Source organism: Raphanus sativus, chromosome 6, assembly GCF_000801105.2.
Source record: "Raphanus sativus cultivar WK10039 chromosome 6, ASM80110v3, whole genome shotgun sequence".
Classification (NCBI taxonomy): Eukaryota; Viridiplantae; Streptophyta; class Magnoliopsida; order Brassicales; family Brassicaceae; genus Raphanus; species Raphanus sativus.
Window position 1 is genome coordinate 13,324,660 of NC_079516.1, and position 26,623 is coordinate 13,351,282.

The window sequence follows — 26,623 nt, forward strand, 5'->3', positions numbered from 1 at the left end:
TGTTATTAGATTTTTTGATGTTTTGTTTATGACTTATTTTAAATTTTAATTTAATTTCATTATTTGCATTAGAAATGTAAATATTTAGTATTTTTAATCTTTATATATATATATATATATATATATATATATATAACATATAATTATGTTTTACAACTAATTAAACCATTGATTCATACTCTCCTGCATCAATTTATGTTAATGTAATATTTTATGATATAATTGTGTTAATATATTTGTTGAATTAGTTAATATTTGATAAATATATTATATGTGTTTGAATAACCCGTAAAAATATATTCATAAAAATATCAAGTAACATGTTTCGTTGTGTTTTAAATATTAATAGTATCGAACTATTAACATTTTTTTATCACATATATATATATATATATATATATATATATATATATATATATATATATTATATATATATGTATATCTAATTTAATAAGAATTATATTTTTATGTATTTAGTGAGGATTTTGAAGAAATTGTTTTTTTGCATTTGGATTAATATATAGTTGTATATAAACGAATTAATAGACATATATAATTATTTATTACATTAATAAATAAAATATAATTTATTTTTATTGAAATTTTGTATTTATATAAATTAAATTAATTAGTTTAAAAAAATAGATTAGTTAGTTAGTTCCTTAATTTTAGGCATGGTGTATATTTAATTGCAATTAAATTAGATATATGAATATATGAACAGAAGTAATAGGGAAGATAATTAAATTATATATATGAATATATAAAGAGAAATAATAGAACCAACCTAGACTTTTTTTGATAGTCCAAAAAGTAGTCAATAAATATTGCTCATGTTTTAATAGTATTGATGATAGAGTTTAAAACATTATAAGGCCATTATATTATTCAAACTTAGATAGCTTAAGAAATTAAATCCAAATAGAACAATCAATACCAAATATAGTAATGTAAATTGGTAAAACAAATATTAAAAGAATTCTATTTCAAAATGCACATATTTTTAACATTATATTTTATTAATTATGATGTGAAATATATTACATAATCACATAATATATATGACATATGAAATATACTGGTGGACCCAATATTAAAAGAACTTCATTTCAAATTTTATATATTCTTAACATTTAATTTTATTGATAGTGATTTGAAACTATTACATCATACGACTTATGAAATATAATTGAGAAACAAATCGTCTTTTTGATACCGAAAATTTTACATATTTATGTAATCAAAAATTTCTATAAAAAATTACATAATATAAAATTACAATATTGATAGATTTGAAAATTTTCACCTTTTGAGGATTAAAATTTAAAATGCCAAAAATACAAACAAATAGGAGACAAAATGGGACAATCGGGAATTAAGTATAAGCCATAACATATGTTGAGAACTAAGAGAAAAATATTTAATATCTTTCTCGTTAAAATATTTAATACATTTCTCTTATACATTTCTAAAAGTAAATAATAAAATCTGATATCCGTAAAATCAAAGCAAATCATTGGAAATCCGCATATATATTTGATCCGTATATTTATAGATATATAATGTAATTGTATATACAAACTGTTATATTTATACATATTTTAATTTAGTTATTTTTTATTTTAAGTTGTTGATATAATTTAGTTAATTATTTATTTTAAGTTTTTTTTTTCAAATTTTTAGTTTTGGTTATGTATATCCAATTTAATTTTTATATTGAGTCAAGTTTTAACATAAAAATTTCTTATTAGGTTTATTAATATTAAATATTTATTTACAATTTATGTTAAAATGTTAGTTTGCTAGTATTATATTATTATTTTCATTTATAATTGATATTTTATTAAAAATTAATTTAATGTTAGATATTTTTATTTTATTTTTCAATTTTGTTAATATAATTGACGGATCGAACCGAATAATCCATGAATATTTTAAAGAGCTCTGGTTATCTGGAAATATTTTTCATATCAAAACAAATCATAGATGTATATATTCGTTTAAGAGAAGCGGATCGCGGATACTACACGCCTCATGAGTCAATGTGTAACAAATTGACAGTATCTACCGAACGTTTAACATTGGTTTTGAAAATGTGAAATTTAGATAATTTATTTAAATTTATCTAATTCTAAAAAACGTAAAATTTAGATAAGTTAATAACTAAACAAGTTTAAAAATACGCAATTAACGATTAGAGGAAACATTTTTATTTACTTAACATGGTCATGTATATGATGAAATGTGAAATTTAGATAAATTTATTTTGACGATTAACAACATCACAACACTGATTCTGGAAATGTAGTAAGCCTAAAATACGGAATTAACAATTCACTAGATTTTGACCTGCCCTTAGAACTAAGGGCGGGTATATTATTTTTTTTACATTTTTTATAAATTTAATTTTTTATATTTATGTTTTTATTTACGTTTTTTCATTATATAATATCAATATACTAAAACAGGAATATGACCTATTGATATATGTGTGGTCAAATTATTTTACGATAATTATTAAAACCTCTTATTAATTATTTAAAAGAAATATTATACAAAGAAAAATATAAATATGATTAAAAACATAAATATAAAAATTAAATTTCTAAAATATGTAAAACAAAAAATATACCAGCTCTTTTAAAGGCGAATCTGAATCTAGTCAATACTATTAAAATAGAAACATAACATATTGATATATGTATGGTAAAACTATTTTAATACAATGATTAAAACCTCCTATTAATTATTTAAGAGAAATGTTATACAATGAAAACACAAACATGACTAAAACATATAAATATAAAAATTAAATTTCTAAAAGAATATAAAACTAAAAAATATAAAAAGGCGGGTCCAAATGTAGAAATCTATTTAAAACCCGTTAAACTAAAATCTGTAGAATATCGGATCATGATAATAATTTTTAATTTTAATTTTAGTTGTTTAGTTTTAGTTTAAATTTTATTTTTTAAAGAAACATAATTTTTATGTTTGTGTGTTTGTATAATCATATTCTGTATGATATGAATTTAATAGAATAGATAAGTTTTGTAAGTATGTACATGTATCATATGGTAAGGCTTCGTCTTTTTGTCAATATTCAGTCCAAATTATTTGTTTTTTTTTATTTGAACATAAAAACAGGAATATATGGAAGTTACGAACGGTTAACAATATTCGAAGCCCAAATTATCGTTTCATATGCCGAGGGAAGTTACGAACGGTTAACAATGCTCTAAAGGACCTTTTATTAATTGGTCATACATGATAATTAATAGAATAGATTTTGACGCGGGTAAATTTTTTGTTTTACATCTTTTAAAAGTTTAATTTTTATATTTGTGTTTTTAATTAATTTTGTTTTTAATTTGTATAATATCTTTTTAAAATGATTTATAAGAGGCTTTAATAATTATAATCTTTGTATAATATCTTTTTAGCCAGTTACGTGATTAATGACCATGATTAAGAAATTAAGAAATATAATTATGCAGTAATGGGCATTCACAAAAAATACAATATCAAATCATATTGAATCATATGCCCTTTTGGGCCGTTACGTGATTAATAGTCAGTTACGTGATTTGGCAATTATATTAATAAAAAAGGTATATTAAAGATGTATTTAGTGGCAGTTATAAAAATTAAAAAGTGGACATAACCCCATATCAATTGGAAATATTGATAGATTCACAGTTCTAGAATTAATAGAACTGCACCTAAGGTATTATATTTTATTCAACATGTCCAAATAAAATCTAGATTCTATTAATTTAATTTAATTTAATTATTATAAAAATATATATATATATATATATATATATATATATATATATTTTTTATAACTCCCATATGTTCTCAAGTTAAAGTTATAAAAATATATTTATATTAAAAATTTATACATGATTTAAAATTTAAATTATTATTTTTAAATTCATGTATTTGTCAGATTGATGAAATAAGTTAAAGGTGGTTATACGTTTGTTGGACACCACTTCTTGGATACATTAATAATCTGTATGTTTAGTCATTTATAAACCGTTTAGAAGTGGTTACGTTTTCTTAAAAAAAAATCAAGGTGGTTACGATTTTGGATGCAGTTATAATTAGTTAATGTTAATGATGCAGTTATAATAAAATTTTAAAAAGTGGACAGAACTTTTATCAACTGGACATGTTGAAGAATTAATAGAATAGATGAGGTAACGAATTCAAGATTTAAGAAGAATCCCATCATTTTTTAAAATTTATTTGACATGGTCTTTATATGACGAAATCAAGATTTACGTTTTAGGACTATTTGTATCTCTCTATAAGCATCTTCCACACCGGAACAACGTTAAGGCGACACCAGTGAAGACCTTTAGATCAAGAACAGATGAAAAGGAGAATCAGAAACGATTATCAACGTGAGAGTTCGTCGCTTTCCTCAAAGAAAAGGAGGCAAGAATCGAGAGTAAATCACAAGTTTCTTATGGTAACTGCCAATCTTATCACTACTCGCAGTTGTTAATGTTGGTTTGGTGATTCTTGGACTTGTTTGGTTTACGTTTAAGTGTTATCTTGATTCTCACGCCTCTTCTTGAATTGTTTCACGACTCGTTAAGGTTGTTGATTATGAGAGTTGTGCATGCGTTCTTTCTTTCTTTGCTTTCAACTGATGAATTTGCTAATATGATTGTGTTGCACCATACATAGGAGGAGGCTTGTGAGATATGTGGAAGTGTAGTCAAACCTGGTTTGATGATGATATGTTTCAAGTGCAGAGATACTCACGAGCATACGTAAGATCTTGGTCATCTTTTACTTTTACTGTTGCAAGTCAAGGATGTTCTGATTGTTTCATGGCTGTTCTGTTCTGTTTTGTTTTGTGTTTCAGTTACTGCGCAAGGGTGTTTTTACCATCTGTCCCTCTCATTTGGATATGTGAAGCGTGCCGGTTTTCATCATCTCGCGTATTGCTCATATCTGGTGTTACTGAGAATCAAATGGATTCAGAAACCACTCGGTCCTTAGATCCAAAGATCTCTCACAGTTCCGGAGTAGATGATGATCATGAAACTACCATGTTACGAAGTAATGAGATAGAAGAAGTTGTAGGTTCTGAAATCTCTGCAAACGTCGGATCAGTGATTCATCTTCCTTTGCAGCCACACACAAGTCCACTAGGTGATGAAACTCATCTCTCTTTCTCTCTTACATTTTTTAGTGGCTTACTATTGCTAACTACTTGCCTCTGATTAGCCTGTTGAAAGTGCTTGAAGGAGTGTTAATTAATGAGGTTCCAATTTTGTTTATGCAGCTAAAGAAACTTCCTCGATACTCAATGACTCATCTCAGGACAACGAGCAACAGCATCAACCAGCTCAGACATTTCCTAAAAAACGCAAGACGTTTCAGTTGATGGGAAAACACATCACTCTCTGATCTCTTCTTTAACTAGAGTGCCTCACCAAAGTGTAAATCAAGAAACGCTTCAATTGATAGGTATATAAACAAACGATCAGTACATGTACATAGGTCGTGACCTCTTGTGTGTAGCATATTTCATCCATTTGACTGTGATACAATGTAGTTCTTTTGTTCCTTGGATCACAAGTTACTTTCTAAAATTGAGACTAACACTTCTTTGATTATTATCTTCGTTAATTACCTCCCTGTGTGTCCTATACTCTGTGAAGCAATGACTGGTGAAAAAAAGACTAAAGATTTTAAAGTTGTTTTGTTACAAAAAAGATGATACAGCTGCTTTCATGACTACATATTGACGCATCAATCGATGTTACCAAATATAGTAACCTGCGTCTGCCTTTGTCCAGGATTGAGGGGACCAGTTAGTAACACACAATACTAAAAAAACTCCATTTGTAATTTTAATATCCCTCTGTTTTTTCATTGTTTGAGTTAACTAACCAAACTAAAAACTACATCTGAGTTTTGGAATTGTATACACTGATTAAGAAAATATATAGTTGATATATTTCTAAACAAAATATGATTGACTATCTATTAATCATAGTTTAACCAATTAAAAATTATGTAATTTAAAGAGTCATGTAACACAAAGTTTATTAATATTACATTGAAAACTAAAAATGTCATCTAATTTCGAATAAAAATTCTTTACAACATCATCTATCAAAAACAGAGGAAATTATTTATTTAATAGAAAATTTATATGAGTTACATTTCATATGTAAATTAAAATATTGTTAGTTTTGAAAGTTTTCACCATTTTGAGGATTAGAAGTTAAAATGTAAAAAATTACAAACAAATAGAATAAAATAGACATTTTGCGGATTAAGTATAAACCATAAAATATGTTGAAATAAAAGAGTAATATCATATTTAATAGCTTATATGACTCTATTTATATAAGAAAAAAGTTTAATCAATGTGCTCATGTAAGAATTTGTTTCCGTAATTTCTATTTGACTTTGTGTTTTTTGATTGAAAATAATGGTTTAACTCGAAAAAATAGAAAGACAGTTCAATTATATGAATAGTCAAAATTTATTGACATATAAAAAGTTTGATGTATTTCATTCTTTATTAGAGACGATTACTTAATCTTATCTTTTGTATCAATTTGCAATTATTAAAAGTTTATGGCCATTTCTTCAATTAAATACCAATTTTCTTGATTTTCCAGCCCCCAGTAACTAAACAACTTGTTGATGAGGAAAAATCTACAGCATTACCTGGGTGGGCTTTTAGGCAAACTTAAGAAAAGCCCGAGCAGTATTTAATATTTACATAATATGAGGGTGTTTGTTTTACTTAAATAAAAGATAAGGACTATAATGCAATTTATTATTTCTTTAATATATTGTCGTCTTCTCTGTTTCCCCCTCTCTCTCACTACACTACCTCCCCACCTCCGCACCAGTCCACTCTCTCTCTCTCTCTCTACATTTTCTGTTCCCTTTTTCAACATTGAACACTCTCTCCATTCGCTTCCGAGTTTCACGGTATGAATCTGAATCGTTTTGGTATATAAAGTCTCAATCTTTGCCGTTACTCTGTATTGATTTTTCTCTGAGCTTTGTTTTGTTTGTTTAATCATTTTCTTCTCTTTCTATTCCGTACAACGCAAGCAACAGCAAGCTAAAGATGCGATTTTTTTTACTTTTTCTTCTGAAACAAAGAGAAAGTTGCTGATTCTGTTTACTCCTCTGTATCTGCATTTCCGTAATCTAACAATGTGTGCTTCGTTTAGGGTTTTGTTAGGTACTTTTCTGAACCCTAATCAGGTTAAAGCAGTGAAGATAAAGGAGAAAAGGCGTCGACTTGGTGAGACCCCTTTTCGTTTTCTCTGCCTTTCTCTTTTTTTAACTACATTGTTTTTTCTTTAACTCAAAGAAAGAACCAAAACTCAGCCTTTCAAAACTAGGGTTTTAGACCCTACTGGTTTGTTTGTCTTCTCTGATTCTTCACCCTGTGCATAGATTCTATAATTGGTTTTGTGGAAAGGTTTGATTTTTATTATTCCAAGTTCTCATTTGTGACACATGGGTGGTGGTTCATAAAGTTAGTGTTGGCTAATAGAAGTTTATAACCCCCTTTGAAAGCTAGGGTTTTGGTTTCTTGTCTTCTCTGATTCACCCTGTGCAGAGACTCCTTACTTAGTTTTAACTTTTGTCTCTGCCGTGACCTCTTTAGAGTTGAGTCTCGTAGTAGCAGGACGATTATAACTATCTTATTGAATTAGATTCTAGGGTTTGGGTTTCGACTGTTCTCTGATTAGCTCTTCTTTTGGTACATAGGGTTTGGTGGAAATGTAAGATTTTGTGACATGGGTTCATTAAATAGAAGGTTTCTGAATCAGATTCGCCCAACTCTTGTGTCTGATGTTTTAGCAACGATTATAACTCTCTTGATTCTTGGTTTTGACTAGCTTTTGAGTTGGGGTTTAGTTTTTTCTTTTTTGTTTTGTGGCAGGTTGCTAGTTTTCTAAGCAATGAGTCCTGGTCAAAGCAAACTGCCGTCAGATTCGATCAAAGTAGTCCCTGGGAGGAGTAAACTGCGGGTTGAATCTTCAAACCCAGTTGCTAGAGGGAATCCAGTACCTAGACCTTCCAAGGTGAAGCCCATCGCACCAGAGGAAGCTATAAAACTACATTCTGGTGTCAGTCAAGTGCGGTTCCCTCCTCCACCTTCTGAATCATCAAGACCTTATAAGTATTCTCGTCCAAGTTTTGAATCAAGACTTAAGCCTGTTCCTGCAACTTTTGGATCACAAAGACGTCAGCCTTCTCGTGCAACTTTCGAATCATCAAGACGTGAGCCTGTTCGTCCACCTTTCGAATCATCAAGACCTAAGCCTGTTCCTGCAACTTTTGAATCACAAAGACCTAAGCCTGCTCGTGCTACTTTTGAAGCACCAAGAAATGTCCCGGCTCGTCCAAATTTTAAACCACCAAGACCTGTCCCACCTCGTCAAACTTCTAAACCACCAGAACCTGTCCCGGCTCGTCCTGCACCATGTCTCAGAAAAGAAATTGTTTGTGGTCTTCGAGCTGCTTCGAGTATGGATACAACAACAGTGAGAAAGAGATCCAATCCAAGAAGTCTCCATCAACCTAGGGAGGTTGAGCTTCCTCCTAGTCCAAGTGCTTTGCAGATTCCTTCAAGAGTGGAGCTTCCTCCTAGTCCAAGTTCTTTGCAGATTCCTTCAAGAGTTCAAAGACGAGCTACTACTGATGCAATGACGCATACAATAGAAGGTGAGACTTTGCTTCTTCTTCTTCTCTTCTCTTTTTTTTTGAATGCCAAATAAAATAAACTTGTTATTGCATTTTCTTGGTTGTTCTAGAGACAGTTGTGGAAGTAAGTGACAAAGCCAAAGATCATGGTTCCAAGGAGACATGTCGATCAACTTCTGAAGAAAGGATTTCAGAGCTACTTCTGTATCGACCAGCTTTGCTCCCTACTTGGAAGTGAGTTACTTCTTCACAATTGTCTTTTGAACTGCACATGTGTTTAGTTAGAATTGTCAGTCAGATCACTTGCTAAATTGTTGCCATTACCCTTACAGTATCCACAAGAACGTTATATCTTTTCTCACATTAGGCATATGCTATATTGTTGAAACTTGAACAAGATCATAATAAGATGTAGAAGCTTGAACAAGATCATAATAAGATTCATGATGCCAATATTGTTTGTTGTCTGTGACCATTTTAGATTCTTTAGTGAACTAGGATCTTTTATACCCTCCCAAGTTACTAGCTTTGCTGTTATATAATGGAACTTGTTTCTTTCAACCACTGTTACCAGGGGACGCATTGTGGATTCCGCCACGCTTTTTCCTGAGTTTGACTGCCAGTTTCGGGCTAATCCATCGTCCTATATAAGCAGGAAAGCACTGAGACTTTCAATGGCGATGCCTATATTTCTCGAGGTGGAAGTGGTTCCCACAGGCCATATTCTGAATAATGTGTTTGGCAGAATCCCAAGGCTCTCAGATGTGCAACTCTACTTTTTCTCAGATGACAAGGAAACAGAAAGGTTACTACTACTCAAAATTCTTCTTCTTGTTCTATCACTGTTAATCAGAAAACTTATCCCACACATTCTTTCTTAGGTCTAAAAGGGAACATGCTCATCTGTTTGAGGCCATGGCGACTCGCAAAGCCATGATCAAAGCTAGTGTGAACGGCACAGAGTTGTTGATATTCTCCTCAAAACTATTGGACAAGACCTCCCAGTGTATGTATGCCTATTTTTTGTCCATAGCTTCTCAATGGCCTCAAGAGTTAAACATATGTGTTGTGTTATGCAGTTTTCATCAAGAAGCAGACTAAAACAGAAAACTATCTTTGGGGTTTCTTTCTCCATAACAAAAATTTACGAGCACATGTTCCAGGAACTTGTAATCAAGATGATAGTAGTGTTGTTGACATGGACATAGACCCTCAAGACCAGCCAATTGCAGAATCACAAATCACTCCCTCGAGCTTACTTGGGAAGATATGGACACCACCCTCCTCAAGGCCTTATGGATCATCTGGAGAAAGACCGTCTTGCAGCTAGATAACCATCTTTCAGCTTTGAAGTATAGTCACAGTGAGACAGCTAGCTTAGATAGTAGAGGTACATATCTCGGTTTAGCAATTTGACCTCTTATAGAGAGAAATTTTGACAGATCTTTTGAGTGTTTGTTGTCACCACAGACTCTTCTTTTTTGTGAAGCAAATATTAAAGTGTTGTAACCAAACTTAACCAGAGATCGTAAAGAGCATCATTGATTTAACCGGTTCTATTGATTCGGTTCAACCGGCTAATTTGGTCTAGATTATGTAATTGGTCTTGGTAAAAGGTGACGTGGCGGATTTTAATTGGTTAACAAGCTAGGTTTCTCACTTTCCCTCCAAAACGAGAAAAAAAAACAAATTGAAAATACAGAGAAGTCTTTAAGAAGCTTCGGACATGAGTAGACAGACCCTTCAGCTTCCTGTCATCTTTAAGCCTCTGCACACCTCCCTGTTCTGACGATGGCCGGCGAATCAAGAAAGAGAAAGGTAGGTCTTTTATACGACGAGAGGATGTGTAAACACGACACACCTGACGGTGAGGATCATCCAGAGTGTCCTAATCGCATCAAAGCTATCTGGGAGATGCTTCAGCGCAGTGGTCTCGCTCAAAGGTTCCTCCTTTTCTTCTCTCTTTGCTGCTTTTTCTGTTAGTTGTTTGTTTTGGCCCCTAGTGTATGTTTTTGGCTGAAATCTAGTCAAAGTTGTGTACTTTCTGATTCTCTTTAGTCAGGTTTGCTGTGAAGTTTTTGGCTTTTCCTTTATTGTAGGTGTGTGGTTCTTGGTGGTAGCAAAGCGGAGGATAAGCATCTTGAACTGGTTCACACAAAAGAGCATGTTAATTTAGTCAAGGGTTTAAGCACAAAGAAGAAAAGTTCTCGAAGAAACAAGATTGCTTCACGGTTGGATTCAATATATCTTAATGGAGGCTCATCTGAAGCCGCCTATATTGCAGCTGGATCTGTTGTAGAGGTAAAATACTAGATGACTTGTTGTCTCTCTTTTACATTGGAGGATAGAAAAAATGTTTAAAAATGATTCGGTCCTTTACAAACTTAACAGGTGGCAGAGAAAGTTGCAGAAGGAGAGTTAGATAGTGGCTTTGCTATTGTGAGGCCACCAGGGCACCATGCTGAGGAAGATGAGGCCATGGGGTTCTGTCTGTTCAACAATGTCGCTGTTGCTGCCAGCTATTTACTTAACCAAAGAGTATTAACTTTTTGTGATGTTATTATTTCCTCTTACTTAGTTTTGAAGCTCTTTTGCTTTCTCTCTTGAATGCAGCCAGATCTAGGTATCAAAAAGATTCTGATTGTTGATTGGGACGTTCATCACGGAAACGGTACACAGAAGATGTTCTGGAAAGACCCTCGTGTACTAGTCTTCTCTGTTCATAGGCATGATGGTGGAAGCTTCTATCCAAAGGGGGATGATGGAGATTATGACAAGGTTGGGGAAGGTCCAGGTGAAGGGTTTAACATAAACGTTCCATGGGATTTGGAGGAAGGAAGATGTGGAGATGCAGATTATCTTGCTGTATGGGACCATATCTTGATTCCTGTGGCCAAAGAGTTTAAACCTGATATTATTTTGATTTCAGCTGGATTTGATGCAGGTATTTATTTAAGCATTTTCCTTTTGGGCAAGACAATATCATCTTAAGATGTGTTTAACCTTTTCAACTTCCTCCTAAAACAGCTATTGGTGATCCGCTTGGTGGTTGTTCAGTTACACCATATGGTTATTCAGTTATGTTGGAGAAGGTTTGTACTGCTACTGATTGGTTTGTCTGGTTCTGTAGCCCTGATCTTCAATATTTTTCTCAGCTGAAGGAGTTTGCACAAGGAAAGATTGTGATGGCGTTAGAGGGAGGGTACAGACTTGACATAGTTGCAGAGTCTTCACTGGTGTGTGTCGTAGGTTTGCTTGAAGACAGACCAGTTGAATGTTCCATTGAAGAACACACAATGGACTCTACGCGTCCTCTCATAGAAGCGGTATGGCTCTCTCTATATCTTCTTTAGTGCATATGTTACTAGTTGCTAAGACTCATATGGGATTTAGGTACGCAAGAGGCTATCCCCATATTGGCCTTCACTTGCAGATGAAATACAGTGGAAGGCGCAACCTCCTTTTCCAGTTAAGAACCTCTCCCATTGCCATTTTCATTTCTTCTTTGCTCTACTTTCTTGACTCGTTGCTTCTGCTTGAACTTACATTTTTCTCTATAGCCAAACCTTGATGAACTCCTACCGCGCCTTCACCGTGAACGTCAAGATGCCTTAAGGGATGTAAGCTGCTTCTTCTCTCGTTCTCCCGTTAACCTCTATCCTCGACTGACTTGAGTTTATTAGATGTGGGAGAAAGGGTTCGTCCGTGGTAAGCAGCTAGCATTGAGCTTGTGCTCTTCCTTCGAGGTGGCCTTGGAAGAAAAGGAGGCACTACAGACCAAAGTGGCCGAACTGCAGGGTGAGGCCAGCGATAAGTTGCGCCTTCAAGTCTCCCTAGACAGATATGCAGCGGAGGCAAAGGAGGCTTCCGAGCAACTGACGCAAGTTTCCAGCGAACTGAGAGAGGCCAAGATCGACTTAGACTTTCACCGTGAGCTTTTCAAGAAGTCCAGCGAAGAGAAGAAGTTGCTGGAGGGGGAACTGCAGAAGGAGGCCAGCGATAAGTTGCGCCTTCGAATCTCACGAGACAGATATGCAGCTGAGGTGAAGGAGGCCGCTGAGCAGCTGGCGAAAGTTCGCAGCGAGCTGAGGGAGGTCCAAATCGATCTTAACTTGAACCGCAAGAAGGCCAAGAAAGTCAAATAGAGTTGGAGTTTCATTGTAACCCACATGCTCTTTCTGTAACCAAATGATGTTTACTTCTTTTTGAGGTTTAGTGTCTCCACAACAAGTCTACACTAGACCATTGGTTGTAGTACAATATCGTTTAAGTTTCTCTCATTTTCCCTCCCGAGAAGATAAAAAAATCAGATTTAGAAGATTGAAAAACTCATTGATTATTGCAAAGGCAGCTGAGAATTCAGAATCTATAATTAATATCAACATGAACACCTCCAATACTGAGACAAGACTCTCTGATGTGATTGGAGGTCTGCAGAGACGGTTCTGAGATGAAGCAGGAGCTGCTAGATTTTATTAGTTTGGAAGAACAAGATGATGAAAGCAGTGAGAAGTGGAGAAGCAACTGATAAAACAGACTGCTGAGAAAACAAAGCAGAACAAAACAATCTATAATCTTATGGAAGAAGCAGAACAAAATCTATAATCTTAGGCCACATTAGAGTCTGACTGAAACAATCTCAAGCTACAAAATTATTTTCAGGATAGCAAAAGCAGATTGTGTTTCATTTATGAAAAAAGCCATAGAATCCCTAAGACTGTCATTGAGCAAATATGAGTAAGACAGTCTTGACAACATTTTTGTGCAAAGATGCTTCAAGCTCTTTTGGCAACATCAGTGTCATCTGCATAATCTCCCACAGATCCATTCTCCATCTCAGCTTTCTCCATGCCTCCAAACTGAGTACTTTCACCACCGAACTGAGAGCTGTTGCCAGCCGGGTTTCCTCCAAACTGGTTGTCTCCAGCGACTGCACCATTGTTGCTACCGTAAGTATTGCCACTACCATAACCACTGCTTCCATTATAACCACCAACAGCACCTGCATTTGCAGTTGAGCCCTCGGCATAAACGCTGCCGTTAGATCTATAGCCACCGCTTGCAGCATATCCACCACCTCCGTGACCATCAGCCTCATCACCTCCATATCCACCAGCACCACCGCCTCCATAATTGCCAAGATTACCTCCATAGTTACCATCACGGCCTCCATAATTGCCGAGATTATGGCCATAGTTACCACCACGGTCTCCATAGCTGACAGCATTACCTCCATAGTTACCAGCACGGTCTCCATTAATTGCCAAGATTATGGCCATAGTTACCATCACGGCCTCCATAATTGCCAAGATTACCTCCATAGTTACCACCACCGCCTCCATAGTTGCCACCACCATAACCACCACTTGTTCTATCATGTGCATAATTCACTTTAACAATCCGGCCATGGAGATCCTGAGGAGGATTAAAGCATCAGATCAAAGAGGGAAAATGTTACTAATTCAATCCAACATAGTTGTCAGAGAAGTGAATACTATCAATGAAAATTAACCCAGCCAGACACCTAGAAGCTCACAACAGACATTATTACTCCTCCAAAATATTCAAAGATCAGAAAGCAATAGAGAATTAATTACCTGGCCATCCAAAGCCTGGATATATAGCACTAGAGGCCGCCTCTGCATCAGTGACAAATCCAAATCCCCTAGACCTACCAGTTTCACGATCCAAAATAACCCTCGCTGTATACAAAAACACACAAGGCTGCATTAGCAAAACCCTACTCAAGAACCAAGTGCCTGTTTACAAGAAGAGTACGCTAAAAAGATCAGTTAAATTACTTTCAACGACTTCACCATATTTGCTGAAAGCTTCTATTAAGCTATCCTCATTCATTCCATATTCAATACCTTAGAAAAACCAAACCAAAAAAAAACAAAATAGTAATGTTAGAAGAAACATAGCAAAGAAATAAAAAGCTTAACACAAGAGACTTGACTCACCTCCAATAAAGAGCACCTTATCGCCTGAAAAAGCGAAGGACTTGATATAGAACCATTAGCATTGGTCGTCTGCTTCAATATGTTTCCAAACTTACTCAGAAAAGCCATCGCCTTTAGATATCTAACATGGATAGGATAGGAGAATTAAACGTAATTAGGCTCATCATCATCATTAATGTAAAGTAATATGATCATTATCCTTTGATTTTCTATCAAGAAAAACAATCCAATTTCATAATTTGCCCTATCTTAACTAAGACAATCAAAGTCTCACTCTTCATGAATCGGAAACCAAAACACAAAGCAGTTATGTCGGTAAAAAAAAAGAAAAAAATCAAATTCAGTGAAAATGAAAAGCAAGAGAATATTTAATACAGCTAAAGATAATCGAAAGGTGAAAACTTTTAGGGTTTATGAGTAAGAAACGACAGTGACTGAGTGTAAGTAAGAACCTCTTTGATCCTTGCTTCTGTTAAAAACCCTACTTGTGTTCCGAACTTCCGAGCAAGGGTCTATGTATAAACAGTAAACGAGAGATGCTGCAAATGATCCAGGTTAATAATTAAAGATAAAAATCACACACGTATGGCGGCTTTTTCATTGGCTCGTCGTTTCTTTCACGTGACAGCCCAGTAGCTATAACGAACATGACGTGACCAACTACATGGGCCTTTTGAAAATATCTTTATTAAGCCCAAATTCTAATAAAACAGGCCCAATTAGTCTATTATTACAGAAACCCTTTCTCCTTTAGACTCACCGTCCCGCGCCGATTTGCTTCCACGCTGCTCGATTTTTTTTCTAAAGCTTTAAACTTTTTGAACTGAACTCGATCGTTCTTTTAAGACCGTTCGATAATTTGAGGCTCCAGAGAGGGGAAAGGAAGAGACGTTATTGGTGAGTAATCGAAAGAAAAAAATGGAGGAAGAGAACGACGAAGTGGTGAAGACGTTCGCAGAGCTGGGCGTACGCGAGGAGCTAGTGAAAGCTTGCGAAAGGTTAGGGTGGAACAACCCTTCTAAGATTCAAGCCGAAGCTCTTCCTTATGCTCTCGAAGGTAATTAAAAAAAGAAGTCTTTTTTTTTTTTACATTTGAAAAAAAAAAACAAAAGCTTTGAACTTTATAATTGTGTTGACAGGGAAAGATGTGATTGGACTTGCGCAAACCGGTTCTGGCAAAACCGGAGCCTTCGCTTTGCCTATATTGCAAGCGCTTCTTGAGTATGTTCATAGTGCTGAGCCTAAGAAAGGGCGTAGACCTGATCCTGCTTTCTTCGCTTGTGTTCTCTCTCCAACTCGGTTTGTTTCTTTCTCTTACCTTTTTAAGTATTCACTTGATGTCTCTTTTGTTTCTCTTATTGGATTTGGTTTGTTCTTTCTCCAGAGAGTTAGCTATCCAGATTGCTGAGCAGTTTGAAGCTTTAGGATCTGACATAAGTCTTAAGTGTGCTGTGGTAAGTCTTAATAAAGTGTTAACATACACTCTCTGGGAATCGAACCCGGGCTGTTTGGTTTAGCTGAAAGGGAATATGTTTCTTTGATTTTTTTGGTTCAGCTTGTTGGAGGTATAGACAGGATGCAACAAACCATTGCTCTTGGGAAACGGCCTCATGTTATTGTATGTTTTTGTTTTTTTTTCTGAAGTTGTTTTTTTATGTTTCTTCTTCTTCTCCACTCTTAGGGTCTTATGTTTTTTGAGTGTATGTGCACTTGATAGGTTGCAACACCTGGTCGTCTTTGGGATCACATGTCTGACACAAAAGGCTTTTCTCTCAAGACGTTGAAGTATTTGGTATACTCTCTCTTCTTTTGTTGTTCCTTTTTGGTCGATTTTTTTGTACTAACTTGACATTTATATTTATTGTATATCTAGGTTCTTGATGAAGCAGATAGACTGCTGAATGAAGATTTTGAGAAGTCTCTTAACCAGATTCTGGAAGAGATCCCTCGTGACCGTAAAACATATCTCTTTTCAGCAACTATGACTAAAAAGGTAGGCACCTTACTTGATTGACAATGTTGTTGTTCTAATCTAATCTAATGGAGTTGAAGTCATGAGAACGATCAGCTCATTAAACTCTTGTTTTTTTGGCCTTGTAGGTTCGGAAACTACAAAGAGCATGCTTAAGGAATCCTGTCAAGGTACAGAATCACTGAATTAACATCAAGTATTTTTCAAAGGTATAATAACAGTTTTTTAATGTTTATTGTTTTACCTTCAGATTGAAGCTGCCTCCAAATACTCCACAGTTGATACTCTAAAACAGCAGTATCGGTTTGTTGCTGCTAAATACAAGGTAGATAGATGGATATATAGTAGCTAACACACATAAGAGAGTTTTATTATCTTCTTTGACTATAATAAAAGCTTTCGGATGTTTTTGACAGGACTGCTATCTTGTGTACATTCTGACTGAAATGCCTGACTCAACATCAATGATATTCACCCGGACTTGTGATGGTACTCGTTTCATGGCTCTGATGCTTCGGAGCCTTGGTTTCAGAGCCATTCCCATCAGTGGTCAAATGACTCAGGTTATTGGCTGAGAATGCTCTTAAAATTTGTAAAGATATCTTAAACTTTTTTTCTCATTCCTTTTTTTAAAAAAAAAAATATTCTCCACAGACAAAGAGACTAGGAGCATTGAATAAGTTCAAAGCAGGGGAATGCAACATCTTGGTCTGCACTGATGTCGCTAGTAGAGGGCTTGATATCCCATCTGTTGATATGGTTATCAACTATGACATCCCCACAAATTCAAAGGTGACTTACTTAATTCCCTTTTTAATTCCCTTTTTTTTTTCTTGTTTCTAATGGCTCAGTGATATTGAGAACACACATTCATCTTTGTTAATATAGGATTACATTCATAGAGTGGGAAGAACCGCTCGTGCTGGACGTTCTGGTGTTGGGATATCACTTGTAAACCAGTATGAGCTTGAATGGTACTTACAAATTGAAAAACTCATAGGTAAGTTGCAAAAAAAAAAAAATCTACAAGGTCTATTTTATTTTGTTCTGTTCTCTTATAAGATAAAGTCATTTGACTATGTGTCTCTACATGTAGGTAAGAAACTACCAGAGTATCCAGCTGAGGAAGATGAAGTCTTGTCATTGTTGGAGAGAGTTGCAGAAGCTAAAAAGTTATCAGCAATGGTATTATTCTTTTTTTTACTTGAGCATAGTTCTAAATTCAAAAGGTCATATCTATTGTTTGCTTATTTTGTGGCGATCTTTGTTGTAGAATATGAAAGAGTCAGGAGGTAGGAACAAGAGAAGAGGAGAGGATGATGAAGAGAGTGAGAGGTACTTGGGTGGTGGTAACAAGGGAGGTCACAACAAAGACAGGAAATCTTCTAAGAAGTTCAAACGATAAACATATACTCTCTTTTGTGTTGTTTTCTGAGATATACTCATCAAAATTTTGCTACGAGTAATTTTGTATTTTTTGTTTAGCTTTTCTTTTAAAGATTCAAGTTGTGCTATTAAACAAAAACAGAAACCTTGCTGCTGAAGAATCACAAACAAAGTGTAAAGAAACCAGTGAGCAAGTAGCTTTGGAGATGACACAATGAAGTACTATGTGGTAAGAAAAAAAAAAGACTGGTTGTTTTGTTTCATCGTACCTGGTTCCACAAGAGAGCCTGAACATCCTGTTGGTTGCTTGTTGTGTTGTCATCAGTGATGATGACTCATCACCACCTCTTTCTCCTCAAGGAACCTAAGCACATCGTTCAAGACAAAGTAACCCTTGTCTTGGAGCCAAGAAAAATGTCTGAACTAAACTTCTTCCTCACGATATCATTCCCGGTTAAGCATCCAGTCACCAAGACAATAACGCCTCTCTCATGAGACTCCTGAACATCAGCAGTTTCTATCTCGGCCTTGTAGTCTTCATATTTCAACGACAGAATCTTCTTGTTGATCGCCTGAGAATCAAAATCTGACAGTTTTTATATATACAGTAACAGTATCTTATTAACAATAGTTTTGTTATATTTATACAAGTTAAGATAATAAGATAGCTGTATAGTGTAGCATTTGATCCTACATTTTAAGTAACTGTTGAGAGACACAAAGATGGATAAATCCACTCATGTCAATCAAGAAAACAGACAGTGAAGACAATCATCTTTCTTATGTTTGGTCCATAAGAAACTAAAATATTTTATTGCCCATATAGTTGTCCGAGTGTTTTCTAAACGACTAGCTTGTGACCGAGCGATTTGGATATATAGCTGACTCTTACTCATCTAACTTCTCTGAGTTCTATACTATGTTCAATATTTCAAAGATGCTATATTCGGAATATTCGAGGAGCAAATGAGTGCCTGGCAACCCTTTCTCGAAAACATGCCTGGAAAATTTATGAACTCATATGTTCATATGTATCAATGTTTTATAATACTAATTAAAAGCCAGTCTCAGCCGTTCCATGTTGCATCAGAATTTAAAATGCATTGAGAACTATTCAGGTCATGGGATTGCTTTATATTTTCAAGGCCCCCATGCTTATTGGTCACCATGCACTTCACTATTCCATACATAACTTTTTCTTACTTCATTCTCTTTCCTTTGCATGTTCATGCCTTCCCTTTTGTCTCCTCTAAATCCCCGGAGAAGCTATTTCAGTTACTGACATAGAAAGGAATCCAATTAAATATTTATTCAAACTAAAAATTCTTTTCTTAAAAAATCAACAAAAATAATCATATGTTAATCTATTTGTCTACCTTATGGGTCCTTTACAACCCATATCCATAAAAGCATATCCTTGTCTTGACATGTTAAAAAAATCCGTAAATTTTATATGTTTTTGTCTTATATGAAACCCGTGATTTTCATATTATTGTTTATCTCCACATAAGAAGATAAATAGAGATAAATAGAGTGGTTTTGGTAATGTAACAGTGAAGGCTGTGAAGCACAGAGAGAAAACGGGTAGTTTCACTAGTGTTCTTATAATGTGCAGCACACTCTGGAGACAACTTTACTCGATGCCGGTCCTGGGTTCCATGGCGCCTAAAGCAAATCAAAGAATTGCTGCCCTCTAACAAGAGTTCTTTAAAAAAAATCCAACATTGTTTTTTGCAGTAAGAAAATACAAATTGATCTAATAGATAAAGTAATGATTCTTAAACTTCTATCTGCGTTAACCTTAGCTGAGTTCAAGTTCTTATTTTCTTTCCAGCAATACTTTCTACAAATTCATTGAAAATTAGAATAACCTCACAATTACTTAAAGAGTTAAAAGTGAATAAGAGCACTACAGCGAAATTAAACCCAACAAAAAAAGTTCATATTTGATCTTTGTTTTTAAGATAAAGAAAAAAAATATTTGGGTGAAATTGAAAATAACAAGTAGAAAGAGAAGACACATACATGAGTAGGATAATAAAACTGTGAAGATCGACCATGCAAGAAGACAATCCAGAAATTATTAAAACTATGCCTAGTTGAAACTCTAAGAAAATTAATTGTATGTGGTAAATGGCTGCTATTTAGAAAAAGAAATTAGGTTTTTTAGTTGATGTCTTTTGTTCTTATATGGCTGGCTATAGCATTTGATAAATATATAAACAATGGAAAATAAGATTGTTAATAAGGGAATCAAATTTAGTCGGATTTTTCAGATATTACCAAAAGAGAAAGTAATCATAAGGTTCGAACCTGCAATCACTAACCAACATATGCAGAACTCAAACCACTATGCCTACAAGACTTTATTGCACATTTTTGGCGCCCCTAAATTATATCTATATTTTGATGCCTAAAATCCAAACTTTACGGGTTTTAGCCCAGGGCCGGCCCTTGCAGCAATATATAATACAAAAAGGAAGAGCAGTGTCATTATGTCAGCATCAGCATGTATATACAAATATGTATATATGGGTATGCATGTATGCATATTATTAAAGTAGTTAAGTAACCCAATTTACGTTTTGGTGGCTTTACTCCTTTTGGTCTCGTCTCTTACAAGGATATGTCGTTGTCTGTCTCAGCATGAGCCTGCTGTATTTACTGACGTTCGGACCCGAAAACGACGGCTCAGAACAAAAATATAATCCAATTCGCCAGCCTAAAATGCTTTTTATTCATATGTATGGGTGTTGAAAAAACAAAATTCATATGTATGGGTATCACTTATCATGAAGTTGTATAATTAGTGATATATACTCATCGATCCTCATCTAATTGAACGCGCTAACGGTTTTCTAAGATAGGCTTAAGCTAATTATTAATTTCCAACCCTATTGTTCCAAATGGTTACTGGATGACTGAAAGTTGAAACACTGTTATTCCTTCTGTTAGTTTCATTCAGTTTGGTTAATATAGTTAGTGAGTTTGAATTAGTAATCTCAAAATGATAAAAATGAGCTTAAATAGCAGTTTTGAGTCAATCATATTTAGATCATCAGTCATATATAAATGTATTGTTTTTGTTTGCGCAGGGACAAAACATTCATATTTCTAGGTATTACCCGAGAGTCACGGTGATTAATTTATTTTTATCGGCTGTAGTATATGGTTAACTAGTGCAGTTTTTTGTTCAGCCACCATCATTTTCATGTTCTAGGCATGCGACCACAATCCACATTTTCTTCTCCGACATCTCCAACAATTTTTTTTCTTATAATATTCAATTTGAATTCGATGGAAAGAGATAAATCCCAAAAAGGAAAGTATGCTGAGAAAAGTACAGGCATGCATTCTTAAAATGGCGTAACTGATAAAATATAGAGTGACTTAATTAGGGCTTCTAGTGCCTAGCTAGCTATAATAATCTTGAGAAATTATTGCAAGGAAAAACAACCTGGTTATTAAAAATGCAGTTGGGGAACTTATCTGAGTAAATTTTGCTGAGCTTTGACATAATTCAGGCAAAAGTCAGAATACGAAACATGTATTTATATGCATGTTTACAAACACATATATATGTATGTAAAACGTATATGGTATGGCATTTTCACAAGATCCTCTGCTCGGAAAGTCGGAGCAAATTTTGTTGCAATGAATTTGGATTAAAAATTATGAATATACAAAACTATTAATTGATGGAATTCTGAATTTGAAATTATATGTCATATATAACACTAATTTTTTTTCATTCGTAACAACCATTGGGTCAATTATAGAAGACTATATATAATATACAAAGAGGAAAGAAAAATGGTGTGATTGTGGGAAAAAATCTCACCGGCAAATACACATAGAATAGATAAAAGTTGTCGTGAATAAACACTAATCAACTTTGAAGAAAGCAAAAGAACAAAACTAATTTTTGCCATTGATTTTAGATTTTTTTATTATTGTGTGAATTGAGTCATTTTATAATCTTTAGATCCATATTAATATCAGCCTATAAACCCGATTTTATTTTCTCTATAAGAATATATACTTATCTAAAAAGGTAAATTTTCTGAAATCCAAAAAACATACCGTACCCCCAGTCAATGGACCTGCAGTCCCCGCACCTAAGGCCGGTCCTGAAACATGCTAAGTAAAACATTTGTAACATACCTCTGAAATTTTTAAAAAAATTTACATAGGAATAAGCCCCGAAAAATTTTAGGTACCCAAATTTGCAAAAAAAAAAAATATTTACATAAACATTACCACAAGCATCCAAAATCTCAAAGTCAGCCTTGTCGGCACCTCCCAAAAATCAATTTTGATAGCGAGTTTATCTTGGTACGAATGTTGGGTTTTTACTAATGCAGGAGACTTAATACACATTCAGATGCAACAGATGTACCAAGTGGTACACAAATCTCAACAATTTGGATTTAACAAACTCTACATTTATTTATCACTAAATTCATGAGTTGGAAGTCCAACAAGTTGATTATTTAATAATATAATTCAACCATTTATATCATAAACTTTTCATATCCTTTTAGGCTTTTTAGGACTTAAACTATATTCTACCCTTCTTTTGCTTCCTTTCTAAAATTATTTTATGTTTAGAGGACCTCTTGTTACTATTTATAGCTATTATTCAACCTCGTCATACTTCAGACGATTGCTTTCTTAACGTTTTAAATGTTTTTTTTTTGAGAACTAACGTTTTAAATGTTCAAGCATTTTGAAACGGTTTTCTCTTAGATCACTTTAACGATATATCGAAATTGATGTTAGTTACCAATCAAAACGAAGATTATATATATCAACGACAGTGATTACAAACTCGGCAAGACAATTAAATACAAATCAAAAGTGAAACCCACGATGGTGACTGTAAAAGAAATACTAACTATTTTAGAATTTATTGTAAATTTTCACATATAAAATTCTTATGTGACAGTGAGTGTTAGACGAAAGATGCACATCCCCATCAGAGTATCAATACGCTAAACAAATTGCGCCTCTTTTGCCCTTATGTATAAATTCCTTTCATACCAAAAATAAACCCTAGAGATTGGAATATATATATATATATATATATATAAATTCATTTGTAATTCAACTCCATCAATCATTATAATAAAAGTTCAAGTTACCAAAAAAGAAATACTCTGCCTTCTTATCTCCTCTTTCTTCTTCTTCCTTCTTCTCTATCAAACTAGATCTTGAACTAAGAAGTCAAGCTTACTAGTCTTCGATTCATGTAAGAACATGTGACATGGATTTGCTTGATTTCAAATTATTATCCAAATTTTCATTTCATAGATGCATACCCAAGAAAGATATCAATCACAACTAGTTTACTTTGTTTTCATGTGAATTTTGCTGCTAAACATTTTGAAGAAAGAAAAATTCCATTACTTTACCTCAATTTCATTCCAAAATTAGAATCTATAAAAACTATTTTCTCCCTTTTTATATGCTGATATATTAATTAACTTTGTTCCCTTCTTTTTCAGATCTGTTCTTCACACAAAAATAAAGATGACATCAAGAGAATTCGATGAAGAAGAGACTCAAGCAAAGAAAGAAAGAGATCATAATCATCAGCTTAATTTAAATAACATGTTGCAGCAGCAGAATCAGCCGAGTTCAGCACCAACATCGAGGCAGTGGACCTCAGCTTTCAGGAATCCAAGAATCGTACGAGTTTCAAGAACGTTTGGTGGCAAAGACAGACACAGCAAAGTCTGCACAGTTCGTGGCCTTAGAGACCGGAGGATAAGGTTGTCCGTACCAACAGCTATTCAGGTCTATGACCTACAAGATCGATTAGGGCTGAGTCAGCCAAGCAAAGTCATTGATTGGTTACTCGAAGCAGCAAAAGATGACGTCGACGAGCTCCCTCCTTTACAATTCCCACAAGGTTTTAACCAAATGTATCCAAGTCTCATCTTCGGAGAATCATCATCAACCTCAGCAGCATCAGCATTTCCAGGTACCAATTTTTTTTCTTTCCCGAAATCACAAAATGTAATATTATTTCCATCTCAGTCGTCACAATCATGTGACCTCAGAGTCCTAGGTGGTTTTCGAGTTGAACTAACGAGACTTTAGTTTTCAGGGACCAATTTAGGGTTCTTGGAAAGTTGGAATATTGGTGGCTCTTCTTCAAGAACAAGATCAAGAATTGCGGATACTACTCCGAGAGAGAGTTTTGATCTTGATAAAGGGAAATGGGTCAAACAAGATGAGAATAGTAATCAAGATCATGGTTTCAACACCAGTCAACAACATTTCTCTCTGACCAATCTTTACAACAACAACAACAACGCTTCCTCTTACTACAACCTTGGACATGTTCAACATTCGCTAGACCAACCCGGTAATAACGTTACTGTCGCAATATCCAATGTTCCTTATAATAATAATCTCAATTTGCCTCCTCCTCCGACAATGAGCTCCTTATTTCCGACTTATCCTTCGTTCCTCGGAGCATCTCATCATGTCGTTGATGGAGCTGGGAATCTTCAACTCTTTAGCTCCAATGCCAATCGCAACAACAGATGATGACGGGTAACTCGACTTTGATTAGACCGTTTTCATCATTGGGTGAGGTTGAATCCTAATATATGGATCGTCGTAGTAGTGACAATGATCCAGACTCGTGAAACATTCATAAGATGTACTATACATATGTTATATGACTATGTATTCTTATATATTATAGTATTTATATATTTTCGTACTGTTGGATTGGTTTATATAAATTCCCCTTGTATGTATCTAAAGTCGTACAAGTTTTCTTTATGTTTCTCTCTGTCGTTCAACAAACATGAGAAGCAAAAATAGTACTAGTATACATCTTCCAAATTAGGCATGACAATGTTACTAAAACATGAGTGCATAATATAACTATTGGAATGTAATCGTACATACAAAATTTGCTATTTAACTAAGAGATTTTCTGAACATATTGCTACAAATCGTGCGCTATAATGCTAAATATTCATGTAATTGTATTATTTAGGAAACTTATGTTGTGCACAATTAAAATGGAAGAAACTGATGGGGTCATTGCTTGTGTCAGGAAAAAACACCGATAAGTTTCCAATAATTGTATGTCCACCATCATTTTAGTTTATTTACAACTACGTATATTTGTACCGGCAGACTACGAATGTATCAATAAGTATAGGTAGGTTACTGTTCACAATGTTTAGGCGCACGGCAATATATAGTGCATGCCAAGCCCTAGCCTCGTGTGTAAACATGCGTCAAAGCTATAAGTATATATGTATGTACATATATATAGGTCTTATTTCATTGAACAATCTTTGATATATAATTTTGACACATATGATATTAGTCGAACCTCCTTATAGCCTCAAGTTCTTGGTTATAATACCACAAAAATCATACAAATAAATAAATATGTAAAGGAAAAGGAGAAGTAGATGATGGTGAGTATTGGGATTGGAGGAGTCAGAGAAGGAAAGTGAAAGAAGAGAAGCAGTTAAGACAGCAACTGAGTTGCAGTCAAGCACTGATCCCTATCTTCCGATTTTAGCTCTCTCTCTCTCTTAGTTGTAGGGCCGTTAATCCCCAGTGGTAAATTATTGGTCTTGAAAACTTATTTTCTTTTTGGGTGGTCCTTTTGGATCTTTTTATAAAAATCATGTGCTTAGTTTAGGTATAGATGGGCACACGCTTGTCAAGAAAATTCAAAGATTTTTTTTTTTTTTTTGATATCTCTGGTGTCTGAGCAGCCGTTTTCCCAAATATCCCCGAAGGAGTCCAGCGCCCCAGCAGTAAGGATGTTAAATCGTTGTGGCCGGGTTTCAAAGCTGGGTGGCGGGCACCTCAGCCGAAGTTCCATTACCACCAGGCTACGAAGCCCGGTTAAGAAAATTCAAAGATCTGCCATTATATATTTTTATTTCTTCTTTCATTCAAGATTCTGAATCACATCTCTTCGTATGGATTTGTTCAAAAACTATTAGTCTAATACTTAAGTATTCACTGCACTTGTTCTTCGAGAGTATTGATTCATCAATCTACATTTATATCTCCAAGATTACATATGTATACGCGTTGCTAAAGAGAACATATACGTTTTTAATCTATTAGTGGTAAGAGATAAATCATCTTAAATCGGATATATATGTATGGTCCATATGATTATAGACTTCATTTTCATCACCAGCATGCTTCAAAATTAAGAGAGGAAGAAAATAAAAACAGGTCCACTTTATTTCATTTCACATAATTCACTCACTTAGGCATGCAATTACTTTTGTTTCCCCCTTTTTCTTTTTCAATTCTTTTTCTGTAGAGGCGATCTATGGTACGATTTGTTTCATATTTTACGTAGGCCACGAAAAAGCATATCTGATATATATTTCCAAAGAAACCTATAGACTTTACACCATTTTATTTTTAATTTCTATTTAAATGGTTTTTTGAGAAATTTAAATAGTTTTCTACCCAAAAGGAATATAAAAACTCGATATGGAGCAGGAGATCCATCCAAACGCTTCACACTCTGGCTCTTATATTTTCTTACACTTTTTTCTAACTAGAACTAGAGCTGGGCAAAAAGTCT

The 26,623-nt window shown here is 34.2% G+C and overlaps 5 protein-coding genes and 1 pseudogene across 6 annotated transcripts; 5 read left to right on the plus strand and 1 right to left on the minus strand.

Annotated features, from left to right (window-relative positions):
- Positions 1-4,490: 4,490 nt before the first annotated feature.
- Positions 4,491-5,620, plus strand: LOC130496501 (uncharacterized). Its single transcript, XM_056988607.1, has 4 exons — positions 4,491-4,610; positions 4,702-4,787; positions 4,883-5,172; positions 5,306-5,620. Exons 2-4 carry the CDS (start codon positions 4,747-4,749, stop codon positions 5,428-5,430), a joined length of 456 nt encoding a protein of 151 aa, XP_056844587.1. The 5' UTR covers positions 4,491-4,610; positions 4,702-4,746; the 3' UTR covers positions 5,431-5,620.
- Positions 5,621-7,964: 2,344 nt separating this feature from the next.
- Positions 7,965-10,244, plus strand: LOC108807116 (uncharacterized). Its single transcript, XM_018579370.2, has 5 exons — positions 7,965-8,730; positions 8,820-8,943; positions 9,284-9,514; positions 9,591-9,715; positions 9,789-10,244. The coding sequence occupies exons 1-5, from the start codon at positions 7,965-7,967 to the stop codon at positions 10,037-10,039; spliced, it is 1,497 nt and encodes a 498-aa protein (XP_018434872.2). The 3' UTR covers positions 10,040-10,244.
- A 193-nt stretch (positions 10,245-10,437) lies between these two features.
- On the plus strand, positions 10,438-13,042 carry LOC108807115 (histone deacetylase 5). Of its 2 annotated transcripts, XM_018579369.2 has the most exons (9): positions 10,439-10,652; positions 10,809-11,010; positions 11,101-11,247; positions 11,323-11,653; positions 11,737-11,801; positions 11,865-12,035; positions 12,103-12,177; positions 12,270-12,329; positions 12,393-13,041. In XM_018579369.2, the coding sequence occupies exons 1-9, from the start codon at positions 10,501-10,503 to the stop codon at positions 12,852-12,854; spliced, it is 1,665 nt and encodes a 554-aa protein (XP_018434871.1). In that variant the 5' UTR covers positions 10,439-10,500; the 3' UTR covers positions 12,855-13,041. The 2 variants fall into 2 exon arrangements, with proteins under 2 accessions (XP_056844041.1, XP_018434871.1); XM_056988061.1 differs by having other exon boundaries at positions 10,438-10,652; positions 11,737-12,035; positions 12,393-13,042.
- A 215-nt stretch (positions 13,043-13,257) lies between these two features.
- LOC108805903 (glycine-rich RNA-binding protein 3, mitochondrial-like) lies at positions 13,258-15,569 on the minus strand (annotated as a pseudogene).
- Positions 15,570-15,590: 21 nt separating this feature from the next.
- Positions 15,591-18,293, plus strand: LOC108805902 (DEAD-box ATP-dependent RNA helicase 10). Its single transcript, XM_018577892.2, has 13 exons — positions 15,591-15,729; positions 15,812-15,971; positions 16,057-16,126; positions 16,228-16,290; positions 16,390-16,464; positions 16,546-16,665; positions 16,773-16,814; positions 16,895-16,969; positions 17,061-17,207; positions 17,299-17,436; positions 17,533-17,644; positions 17,741-17,829; positions 17,918-18,293. Exons 1-13 carry the CDS (start codon positions 15,591-15,593, stop codon positions 18,047-18,049), a joined length of 1,362 nt encoding a protein of 453 aa, XP_018433394.1. The 3' UTR covers positions 18,050-18,293.
- A 4,858-nt stretch (positions 18,294-23,151) lies between these two features.
- On the plus strand, positions 23,152-24,806 carry LOC108810022 (transcription factor TCP5). Its single transcript, XM_018582150.2, has 3 exons — positions 23,152-23,281; positions 23,538-24,016; positions 24,143-24,806. The coding sequence occupies exons 2-3, from the start codon at positions 23,563-23,565 to the stop codon at positions 24,586-24,588; spliced, it is 900 nt and encodes a 299-aa protein (XP_018437652.1). The 5' UTR covers positions 23,152-23,281; positions 23,538-23,562; the 3' UTR covers positions 24,589-24,806.
- The last annotated feature ends 1,817 nt before the right edge of the window (positions 24,807-26,623 follow it).

Excerpts from the sequence above, each read along its gene's own strand:
- LOC130496501 (XM_056988607.1), top strand. The coding sequence starts at position 4,747 with ATGATGATATGTTTCAAGTGCAGAGATACTCACGAGCATAC. Across the intron at positions 4,788-4,882 it reads AGAGATACTCACGAGCATAC|TTACTGCGCAAGGGTGTTTT; the intron begins GTAAGATCTTGG and ends TTTGTGTTTCAG. Across the intron at positions 5,173-5,305 it reads GCCACACACAAGTCCACTAG|CTAAAGAAACTTCCTCGATA; the intron begins GTGATGAAACTC and ends TTGTTTATGCAG.
- LOC108807116 (XM_018579370.2), top strand. The coding sequence starts at position 7,965 with ATGAGTCCTGGTCAAAGCAAACTGCCGTCAGATTCGATCAAAGTAGTC. Across the intron at positions 8,731-8,819 it reads AATGACGCATACAATAGAAG|AGACAGTTGTGGAAGTAAGT; the intron begins GTGAGACTTTGC and ends TGGTTGTTCTAG. Across the intron at positions 8,944-9,283 it reads GCTTTGCTCCCTACTTGGAA|GGGACGCATTGTGGATTCCG; the intron begins GTGAGTTACTTC and ends CACTGTTACCAG.
- LOC108807115 (XM_056988061.1), top strand. The coding sequence starts at position 10,501 with ATGGCCGGCGAATCAAGAAAGAGAAAGGTAGGTCTTTTATACGACGAG. Across the intron at positions 11,011-11,100 it reads CAGCTGGATCTGTTGTAGAG|GTGGCAGAGAAAGTTGCAGA; the intron begins GTAAAATACTAG and ends CAAACTTAACAG. Across the intron at positions 12,178-12,269 it reads AGGCGCAACCTCCTTTTCCA|CCAAACCTTGATGAACTCCT; the intron begins GTTAAGAACCTC and ends TTTTCTCTATAG.
- LOC108805902 (XM_018577892.2), top strand. The coding sequence starts at position 15,591 with ATGGAGGAAGAGAACGACGAAGTGGTGAAGACGTTCGCAGAGCTGGGC. Across the intron at positions 16,666-16,772 it reads CAGCAACTATGACTAAAAAG|GTTCGGAAACTACAAAGAGC; the intron begins GTAGGCACCTTA and ends TTGGCCTTGTAG. Across the intron at positions 16,815-16,894 it reads GCTTAAGGAATCCTGTCAAG|ATTGAAGCTGCCTCCAAATA; the intron begins GTACAGAATCAC and ends TTTTACCTTCAG.
- LOC108810022 (XM_018582150.2), top strand. The coding sequence starts at position 23,563 with ATGACATCAAGAGAATTCGATGAAGAAGAGACTCAAGCAAAGAAAGAA. Across the intron at positions 24,017-24,142 it reads AGCAGCATCAGCATTTCCAG|GGACCAATTTAGGGTTCTTG; the intron begins GTACCAATTTTT and ends TTTAGTTTTCAG.